At 27.9% G+C, this 11,543-nt stretch overlaps 1 protein-coding gene across 2 annotated transcripts in view; it reads right to left on the bottom strand.

The window, feature by feature from the left end:
• LOC100202624 (rab3 GTPase-activating protein non-catalytic subunit) overlaps positions 1 to 11,543 on the bottom strand; it is a 127,365-nt gene that overhangs the window by 35,851 nt on the left and 79,971 nt on the right. The window contains exon 19 of one of the 2 annotated variants that reach the window (XM_065804764.1): positions 7,731 to 7,818. In XM_065804764.1, the coding sequence (XP_065660836.1) occupies positions 7,731 to 7,818 (88 nt within the window). The remainder of the gene's footprint in view (positions 1 to 7,730; positions 7,819 to 11,543) is intronic. The other variant, XM_065804765.1, reaches the window with a different exon arrangement.

Raw genomic sequence — 11,543 nt, 5'->3', positions numbered from 1 at the left:
GGTTTGAATGAAATTTTATGGAGTTAAAACTCATTATAATATTGCAATAGAATTTAATTATTACAGCGAACGTATAAAAAAAGTTTTTAATTTTTTGTCATTTTAATTTCAATAAAAAAAAAAAAAAAAAGTAAAAACAGCTATTTGCTGTTTTTAATTTTTCTTACAAAAAAAATAGCTGTTTTACTGTTAAACAGTGTTCAGAAACCCTAGCACACAAGGGCCCTCAAAAAATTCAAGATTGATAAAAATGTCAATGAAAACTGTTTCCAGATCCTTTAAGAACTCTTTTTGTACATCCTAGCTGCTTTTAAATGACTTTCAAATTGACCCTTTTTTCCTAAAAACGCCATTGTTCGATTTAAATCACTTAAAGCATTTGTGTATATTTCTGGTTTTTAATTAAAAAAATGTTGTGTTACTAAATAGCTAAAACTCTATTGAATTAAACTACCAAAGTTTTGAGCTTCAAGTAATTATAAACGGATATGACAACAAATGTGAGAAATAATAACTATGATACTATTTATGCATATAAGTATAAAGTCTTTATCTTTGACAACTTCTTTATTTTTTGGAAAATTATGAATTAAATCTTTAAAAATAAGTATCGAGTATTATACTTTTGATATGCCCAACAAATCAGCAAATCATGATGAATCTAGAGTATGTGTGAGTAGACTAAGTGTGTGCACCATGTGGAAAAAAAAATAATTTCAAAAAAAAAGTCTCAGCAGCTTGCAATCACAGAAAAGCTGAACAAATTAAAATGTATATACATTCAGATTTTGACCTAGTAAACAGCAAATATCCTCTTAGTATATGTGGTATCTGCAGAATAACATTAAATGAGCAAGACAAAGATATTAAAAATAGAAAATTGCCTAAAATGCCAAACTATGAAGACATATTATTGATAAAAGAAAATAGAACTAGAGGAGATAGACAATGCAATTTCTATACATGCATCACAGCAAGGTATATTGGTCATCAGCTTGTCGTTAAAGGAAGAGGCTTTAAAAGAAGATTGACTTCTAACATTACTGAAGACAGTGGCTTACCGGCTGCTGCCGGAAATAGGAAGATTTCTTTAAAATCTTGTTCTGGTAAATATTATAAGCTTTTACATTTATATATACATATAATAATAAACAAAAAGAGTGATATTTTTATTCAAAATTTATAGGTAATAAAAGTTCAAGTTCAATAATCATTTGTTCGTATTGCAAATCAGAAATTGGAAAGGGACTGTCCCATTAATGCAAGCAAACTAAATCAGCAGAAAATATTGAATTTTTTTGAAACAAAACCTTACTAGATAAAGAAAAAGATCAGTTAATAAATTCATTACTTAAAACTAAGGCAGATAATCAAATAGATTCAAGTAAAAAAAATATCTGCTTAGAGCTTCATTCAAAAGGAAGATACAAATCACAAATCGTTTTAAAACCTGATATAGCCAAAAAAAGTCAACTTTTCAAGCGAATGCTTGAATAACTTTCAGGTAAATACTGGAGTATCTTCAAATGTGATGGAGAAATTTACTAAATTTATTAGATCCAATATAGGTACAGGCATCAGAAAAATCTAAATCTTTGAAAAATTTATATCAGATTACACAAAAATGTTTGATGTAGAGGGCGAATCTAAAAAAAAAGTAAAGAGCTAAATTTGTTGGGCATATTCACAAGATATTGTGGATGCCATAATGATAGCTAGAGAGATTAATGAAAAAGTATACATTAAGGTATCATTGTATTTTATATTTACATTAAAATTTAATTTTTAATTTGTAATATAATTTTCAGAAGTAAATTTGTTTAATTTAGGTAACGGCTGACGGAGGCCAGGGTTTTCTAAAAATTAGTGCAACAATTTTACCAGAAAGTTATCACCCAGAGCTAAATCGTGAATTAACTAAAGATGAAACTGAAGAGTTAAAAATCTTGGAGGAACTAAGCTTTCCTAAAAAAAAAGATCCTTGTATTCTGAAGGGGGTACAGCTAGCAAAAAAAGAAAGTTAACAGGTGTTCACAGATTAATAATGCTTTGTATAGTACCTCAAATCAAAGAATCTTATGAAAATCTGAAACTGCTGTTTAATCTAACTAAGTTAGATAGGAGTCCTATTGTTTTTGTAGCTGATTTTAAATTAATTTTGGTTGTTAATGGTCTGCAGACAGCCACTTCAACAAATCCTTGTCCATATTGCTATGTTAAATTATGGTCACTCCGAGGATTAATGACACAGGAGGAAGAAAATATATGTGATGTAAACTACAGTTTAGATATTTCTTAGAAAACTTTGAACAATAGATGTGCAGGTTTGCAAACATATATTGTGATCTGAGAAAATGCTACGACAGGTAAAATTTTATAACATTATGTTTTAAATAATTTTCTGTTATCAATGTATTTTCACCTGTTTAATAATAAACATTTAATATATATTTAATATATATTTTATTAGGTTTCAGCTATTAGGAGGAACAAAAAAAAAGAGATCCCCTAAACACAATGAGCACAGTGAACCTTCCACTTTTTAACAAACCAGATTCTATGTTAGTTATAGCTAAATGCCCTCTTCCTGAATTACATTTAATAAAAAGGATTCGTCATTCATGTTTTTTGGAACAGAATTTTACCACTTTTAGGCAGAGAAAAAGCCATGCTATGGCCCTAAAGTTAAAATTGATTTCAAAAAATTACCAGGTGAGAATTTGATAAAAAATTTAGAGACTTTTTACTAATTAAAATCAAAATGAGTTAATTCATATATTTTGTTTAGGGTGAGGTCTTTGAAGGCAATGCGTGTTATAAGCTACTTCAACATGCAGATAAACTTCTTGAAGCTGATGTCCTTGGTAAAGTTAGCCCGTTATTGTTGTTACCTTTAGTTTCATTGCTAAAAGCAATGGACAATGTTGTCAAATGTTGTTTTGGAACTGGAAAGGTTTTTCAATTTATCTCATTACGTGCAAGTTTTAAAAACAATGTTTCAGGTAACAGATTTATCTGAAACTCTCAAAATGCATGTATTCTTAAACACATTGAACAATGCCTTTGTGAACTGAAATCAGATTATGGACTTGGACTTGTATCTGAACAAGCCGGAGAGTCAATCCATAGGGAATTTTTAAAGTATTGATCACAATATCAAATTATTATAATCACTGATGTGTCGTATGGGGAGCGATTGATGAAAGCTGTTATAGAATTTAGTTCGAGACATTTATAACACTTTTATTTTCTATTTATCTTAATTTTATTTGTTTGAACCCCGTTTTTTTAAAAATTAATTCAGAAAATATTGATAAAAACAATTTTTTACTTCTTCTGATTCTAATTTTTAATTTCTAATTGCTCCAATTGGATTAATAGTATACAAAAGTGTGGCTTTATTGCCTATTGTAGATTTATGATAACTTTCAAAAGTATTGCAGATAGCTGAAGTAATTAATAAATAATAACAACTTATAAATTATAATTATAGTTATAAATCGAGGACGAGCAGCTAAGATTTTAATTTCAACAGATTTGTTATCTACAAAAAAAGTATAAAAAGGATTTCCGCACAGTTTTCATTGACATTTTTATCGATCTTGAATTTTTTGAGGGCCAGTGGGAGCGGTAGACCACTCGCTTTATAACAATAAGTTGCAAATTTGATCCCCACCACAACCCTGGTATTACAGCTCTCAACTTGTTTTTCTGCACAGCAACCTTGTTTTTCATTTCATTTGTGCATTTTTTCATTCTTCAATTGTGCTTATCAAGTTTTCTTCATCTTTACACCTTCACTTCATCAACAAGGCTGCAAACAAACACTATTAGAGTTGGAAGTTACTGGATATAAGAATAAAAGTCAAGTTTATAAAGCAAGATAAAGATTAACAGACAACTTAAAAGCTTGAAAATTATACAAATCAGGAAAACAAGAAGAAGGGAGGGAATTCCAAAGTGCTAATGTTCAAAGAAAAAAACTAAATAAATAAGAATTTTTGGAGCACCTAGGAACAGTCACAGTAAAATGATGAGACTTAGTTGTATGATAAGTAACAGGAAATGCCATTTATTATAAATGAATTTTAGTAGATGGCATAAGAGACGCTTACATTATTACAACTTACGAGGATGTGATAATGGTTGAAGGTTGGCTGTAAGCGCATGTCCAACAATGGCTTGGCTTCTTAAGAAAACAGGAATAAATAATTGTATTATCAGCGAACAATGATATCTTAGATGTGAAAGTTCTGGGAGATTAGTAATGTAAATTTAAAAAAGTATAGTGTCAAGGATAGGACCTTGAGGAACCCCTAAAGTTACAGGAAATGATGAAAAGCGCTGCCTACCGAGGACAACTTTTATGCTACAATTTGTAAGGAAGAATTTAATAATCTTAAAGACGTTTCCTGATACACTGTAAGAGGATAGCGAAGGGAGAAGACCAGCATATCAAAATTAGTGTTTGTTAATTAAAGACTCAAAAACCTTGCTTATGATAGGAAGAAGACTAATGGGACGGTAGTTAGATGAGTCAGATCGCTCTCCAGAATTTTTTGAAATAGGAATAACAGATTCTAGCAGGCTGGAAAACAAGACTCTGATAAGTACTTGTTAAATAAGACTTTTCTATATTTAGTTGCATCTCTTCTATATTTTGTTGCACTTCTTTATTTTGGGAAAAGCTTTAAACAATTTAAAAGTTACAATATTAGAATCATTTTTATATAGCTATATATCTAAGAAACTTAATTCAACAAGGTGGCATTCCAAAAAGCTAACAAAGTTGTCTGCCTTTTGCCTCCAGCATATTTATATCTACTCTCTAGAATATAAAACATGCTAGGGTTGTCTTTTGTTTTTATTCAAAAGTAGATATTAATGCATTGTATACAACATGTCACAAAAATACCTAAAGAACATGGCCTAACTTTACCAAGTAAAAAAAATGTAGAGATCTTATTCAAAAGTTTAAACTAAAACTAATTTATCAACTGGTATAATAACCTAATCAACATGTTTATCTAAAGCAAACTAAACTGTAACACCAATAGTAACTGCTAGATTCAATATTCGTATTAAACTTTATTTTATAATAATTCAATTCTATTCCAGATTCAATTCAATTCACACTTTTTAACAACCATATTACTAATACTTGCAACATTGTTGTTAATGATTGTCGCAATTGTTAATGCCTCATTATTAACAATTCCATGGCAAAATTAGACAGAAAATATATCATAATTTATAGTAGCTGTTTTGCTGCAGCTATACAAGGTAGCATTTTTTGAAGTTACGGTTCATATGTGTTCTGCGTAACTTATTATTTCACATCTGTTTTTTGTTTTATTATTATTATTATTATTATTATTATTATTATTATTATTGTTGTTGTTGTTGTTGTTGTTGTTGTTGTTGTTGTTGTTGTTGTTATTGTTGTTGCTGTTGTTTAAATTTTTATAATTAGTATTAATTATACTATTTTTTGTTTAAAACATTTGGCCTAAATAACTTAAATCTTATTTTCTAATATTTATAAAATAAAAATAACTTAAAAAAAAATGAAAACTTGAAAAAGTCTATAAATTATTAGCAATTCTTTTTCTTATAATTTATAAACTTTTTTTTTTTGCCAGATGGAGCTTTTTCTATTATTTGTCAATATTATAAAGTTTAAATTTGATATTTGACAAATTTGTAAAGTAAAACATTATCTATAAACAGTAAAAAAAAAAACTTTGGTAATTAATATAAAAACAGATTTACTATTATACTATTATTATTATACTAATGATTATCAGATAATACAACATTAATACAACAACATTAATACAACAGATTTACAAAATTAAACAGGTAATGTTTAATCTTGTAAATCTGTAATTATTAAAACCTTCAAGTTAATATAAATCATAAAGAATATATATATATATATATATATATATATATATATATATATATATATATATATATATATATATATATATATATATATATATATATATATATATATATATACAGCTATGCACAAAAGTTTAATCGAGAGGTTTTCATATCAATGTGCTAGTTTTTCTAACATTAAAATTTAATTGATTTTAGACTTTTAGAAGTTTTGGAAGTTTATCCTTTTTATTTTTCATTATTTATACTTGCATTGATAAAATAAGCAAAAAAAAATTTTACACATAATACACTACTTGTGTAAACCTAATTGAATGCTAGACGTTGTATTTTACTGATGACATAAAAGTTTAATCGAGTTAATTAATTATACATTTTTCACACTTTATAACTAATTATTATATTTAATTACCGCTTTAAATGATAAATATAGTGAGTGCTTGTGATTCTAGAATAAAAAAATAATTTTAAAATTACAAAAAAATATTTTAATTACTAAAAATTATCTAAAGAATGCGATACTTTAAATTTCAATTTGCTTTCAGATGGGTAGAAAAGCAGTGTCAAAGAGCATCAATTGGCAAATTATTGGACTGATTAAATCAAAGAACCATAACAACGTTAAAATTATTAAACTTATGGGTGTTTCTGAATTTTCCGTGCAAAAAACAGCGAAAACCTAGGAGTTGATAGGTAATGTTGTTGACATGCCTCATCTTGGAAGACCATTGAAGCTTAGTCACCGCGACAAAGGTAGTTTATTCAAAATCAGTAGAGAAAATTAGCGACAAAAAGCTAGCTTAAATATTAATCCTTTTCTAATCGAAATGTAAGCAGAGAACTTGTTAGAAGAACGATAGCAAAAAAAGGTATTGGTCTTACATTGCAATAAAAAAACCTATTCTGTCAAACATGGATCAACACAAAAGACAAAAATGGCTCAAAGAACATTTGCATTGGGCATTAAAGATTGGGCAAAAGATATTTGGAGCAATGAGTCATACTTTCAGGTTGTGAACCGCAAAGGAAGAATATACCTTAAAAGATATGCAACTTAGAATATTGTGAGCGCTATGCAAGACGGCAAGGTGGTGAAGGTTCAGTAGACATATGAGGATAATTTTCCCACAAAGGCCTTAGTATCTGTGAGATTTATAATGGCTGTATCAACCAATATACCTACAAAAACACACTTGAAGCACATTTGATTCTATCAATAAGGTAATTGTATGGCAGAAGAAACTGGTTTAACACAAAGAAGATCAATTTGTTGTATTGGTGTCCTAGATCACTAGATACCAGCCCAATAGAAAATATTCGGTCATGGATCGACATTTAATTGGTAAACCATCAAACTCAATCAACTGAGTATTAGAAGCATTAAAAAAGCATTGGTTAAAAGTGCCACACGAGATGTGCATGAAATTTGTCAAACCAATACAGAGATGAGTTCTTATTTGCCATTGCGCCACAGGAGGACACTTTAAATATTAAACTTGCCTTTTTAAAAAATTTTTTATGTTATAAACCTTAACTTGATTAAACTTTTATGCAACTCATTTTATGATTATACAATTATTTAATTGTTTTGAATTATTATTTTTAACTATCTTATTAATGTTAATTGTATTAAATGTTCTTTTAAAAATAAAAAAATTAATTCATTTTCCTGATTTTAGTTGACAAAACCCTGAAAAGTTTGATTAAAATTACCATCTCAATTAAACTTTGGTGCATAGCTGTACATTAATACTATTTTCTTTTAATGTAACATTCATTTTGCTTGAGAAATACTATATACCAATAAAATATGTTTAACTTACATATACCAGATAAACTATTTATAATCTTTAGCAAGCACTCTTTAAGAAAATCCTCAGACAAAGATGACGCCAATATGCAATTAACTGCCTAAAAATATAAAGCACAAGCTGACACTCTGTAGCTATGTTACACACAGATCATAAAACTTCTCCCAAACCAGTTCATGAAACAGCATGACACAGATAATTAAAGAAATATTTTAGTTTAATATGTATATAATGAAAGATTTGTTTAAATGAACTAAATTTATCAAAATATATATATTTAAAAAGACATCAAATAGTAAAAACTTCAACAAAATATGCAAATAAATTTAAAAATTTATATACTACAACTAAAATATATAAAACAAAAATATATGAAACAAATACTTAAACAAAATTTTGCATTAATATTGAGATAAAATGTTTTGTCTTGAGATAAAGTTTTATATAAAATATGATTTGCAACTTAAATATTAAGTTACATATTTTATACGTTTCATGCAGACAGCACAAGTATAATTGCCATTATATGATTCAAAACAGCTGTTTCATATACTATACTGTCAGCTTTAGTACATACATCCAACTAGCAATACTAACATTAGCATCACTAACTTTTACTGTGTGCTTAGTTGCTTTTTTATATTATTGTTTTTTAAATGAACTTAAGTAAGCAAGAAAGTCAAACTAAATATTAAATAGATTAAAGAAAACAGATGAAATAATGTTAAAGCAGCAGAAAAGCAAGTAGGTTATGTTTTTTTATGTAATTAATAACACAGTGTTACAAATTTTTGCCCAGTGTAATTTTTTTATTGTTTATCAATAAATTTTTTCTGCTAATTCCAAAAAATGTAAAATTTTCGGTATTAGCAGAGAAAATTCCAACAACAACAAAATGTAAGTATATTTCTCATCAAATAATTCAAAAGCAATTTAATTTAATTAAACATGGTGTTTTATTTTACATTTATTTTTTAATTCTACTGTTATTTATGGCTATGCTGAAGTCGCTTTATGTTGTTTTTTGATTCTTTTTGAAGAAAGGTGCAATCATCTCAATTTTATCTCAAGAGTAAGCGAGCAACAGTAGCAAAGACACGAAGAAAGCTTTTGTACCAATAACAACTTTTCAGTCTCACTTTCCCATTCAGAGTAAATTATATTAGGCAAAGACTGCAGAACATGTATGTACTGCCAATGACACAAAGAATTTGAAGTTTTCTATGACATTTGTAAATATCTATTATAGTTATTGTAAAGATGTGGCTGGTTTGTTTACTTCTCTTAGACTCAAGCATAATCCGGCCCAATGGCAACTGTTTATAGATAGCTCAATTGGGAATCTCAAAACAGTGTTGCTCCACAATGGAAATAATTATACAGACACTAGAAGAAAAATTAGACTTTGATAATATCAAAGAACTTTTTGACAATAATTATTCTAAATTCAAGTGGAAAAAGTATTTGTTTCTTTTGCTTATGGGACAGCAGGACTGATGATGATCATTACAAGAAAGTTTATTAGCCATCACAAGTGGAACTACAACTGTTCAATGAACACAAGTAGATAATAGATAAAGTCTTCTGTTGTTCAATGTTATTACCCTACTTCATATCAAACTAGGATTGGTAACTAAGTTTTAAACTAGGTAAAATAATTTGTAAAAGCCCTAGATTTTTGAGGAAAAGCTTTACAAAAAATGTCTCATATTTTAAAAGCATCTTAGGCAAAGATCAAAGATGGTATTTGTTAGGTCCAAAAAAAAAGCAATTTTGAAGTCAGAGAAACTTGAAAGAGCAATGACAAAAGTTGAAAAAGAAGCTTGGTGTGCATTCAAAATTTCTAGAAAATAACAAGGACCTAATTACAAACAACATTTTTGTCCACATTTGTAAAGATTTTTAAGTTGGATTCAAACCTAAACTTCTTTCCCAAAAACATAGGTTATGTCATTAAGGAGCATGGTAAGAGATTTCATCAGGTTATTACAAAAATGGAAATTAGATATCAAGGATGAAATATTGCTTTGATGAGAGGTTAGATGTAACCTCAGGTCAAAAAAGATGGAAGTATGCACTCAAAAAAATCGCAATCATCAAACTACTTCTAATCTTGAGAAAAAAGTTTATAACTGAATAGCAGTGTATTACCTCACAACATGAGGTAATACACTGCTATTCCAGGTGGTATCTTTTTTATGGAAATTCATTTTATGGAAAAATAATTATTGTGACAATGACAAAAGAAAAAGAAAAGTAATCTGAACAATCCAACTTCTGCACTAACAAACAGGATAAAAATATCTGGTCAACCATCAGAGACAACTAAATGACACAATTCAGCTGCTTACAACAACAATCAAATTTCTCATGGAGATAACATCAACATTTTAAATGAACAATGTTGCTCTTAAACATGATTTTTTAAATATACATAATGCTTATTTACATCCCCAAGACAGAGAAGGCAACTGCAGTCGAGGAAGCTACTTTCATTGTGGTTACAACCCGCTCTAAACTCTATAACTCTGAAACATGAATTTTGACAAACACGTTGAGTGCTGTACTACCAGGAACATGGTTGGGATTGAACTAGGAACTTCTTGCTTATGAAGCAAGCCCTCTACTACTACACCACTACCACATATTAAATTATAAGCTATATTTAAAAAAAAAAATGCTTGAACTAAAAACAAGTTAAAGTTAAAATCATCAAACAATAACAACTGCTGTACAAACTTACACAACAAATTCAATACATATAATGTACGCATTATATATAAGTCATATTTTGATATATGACTTACATATACCAATAATTTATTACATATAACCAGATAAACATAGTTCATATACTTTGACATTTTATAATTTATTTCATAGAAAAATTAAAACAAAAATTAGAATAAATTTCAATGACTTGGTCAGGCATTATAACTAATAAATATGTCAAATAGTACCAAAATCGAAATCATTTGTAAACATTATTCACTCTTTTTTATTTTACTTTTGTTAATGGTGTTCATCTTAGGTACTATTTGACATTTTTTTTTTTTAAATACAGCTGGTTCAAGTATTGAAAATATATAGTTAAACCTTAACTTTCAACAAAATAAATAAAAAACAGGAAAAAATACAATGACGTCTTTAAATCAAAAAAAGTTATCCCAAAAAACAATAAACATTAACAATACTGTCCAGCACATACATCCACATCAAACACAAAACAGCGCCATCAGAAAAATTAAACATCTTTCCATTGCTTCTACACAATTACAACTTCACTCAATCAAGCAAAAATTACTAACCTGAAACTATTAACTAAAAAATAAATAAATACAACCTAATCTCCATAACTGAAACTTAGTTCAATTCTACTTCCAATCAATAGATAACTATGGTAACTATAGAAATAGATAACTATTTTAGTAAGATAAAACCAATTATAGAAGGGGTTAAGCAATTTATGTTTGAAATGGTGTAATGCCAAATGAACTAGATAATTTGCAGCTAAATAAAAAATTAGAATGCAAACAATCCTAACAACTTAGGTTAACTTGGGTTAAAGTAAATTAGGTTTAATTTAGTTTTAAATTAGGATTAAATTTACTATTAGAAGAATTTCTAGTAAGTTGTATTTACTTTACCTGAAAGGCATTTGTCAACTACTTCATTCAAAAAAATCTATCAAACTTCACAATCCATATTAGGAGATTACAAAAATAATCAGCTGAGGTTCCATGATTTTCTGAAGTAACTCAACGTGTTGTCACATTGTTAAACTGAGAAAGAAAGATACTAAGAACAAGATTTTAATTACTTCAG

Source organism: Hydra vulgaris, chromosome 09 (genome assembly GCF_038396675.1).
Source record: "Hydra vulgaris chromosome 09, alternate assembly HydraT2T_AEP".
Lineage (NCBI taxonomy): Eukaryota > Metazoa > Cnidaria > Hydrozoa > Anthoathecata > Hydridae > Hydra > Hydra vulgaris.
The sequence above is the reverse complement of the archived record's forward strand: the minus strand, read 5'-3'. Positions and strand labels throughout refer to the sequence as shown.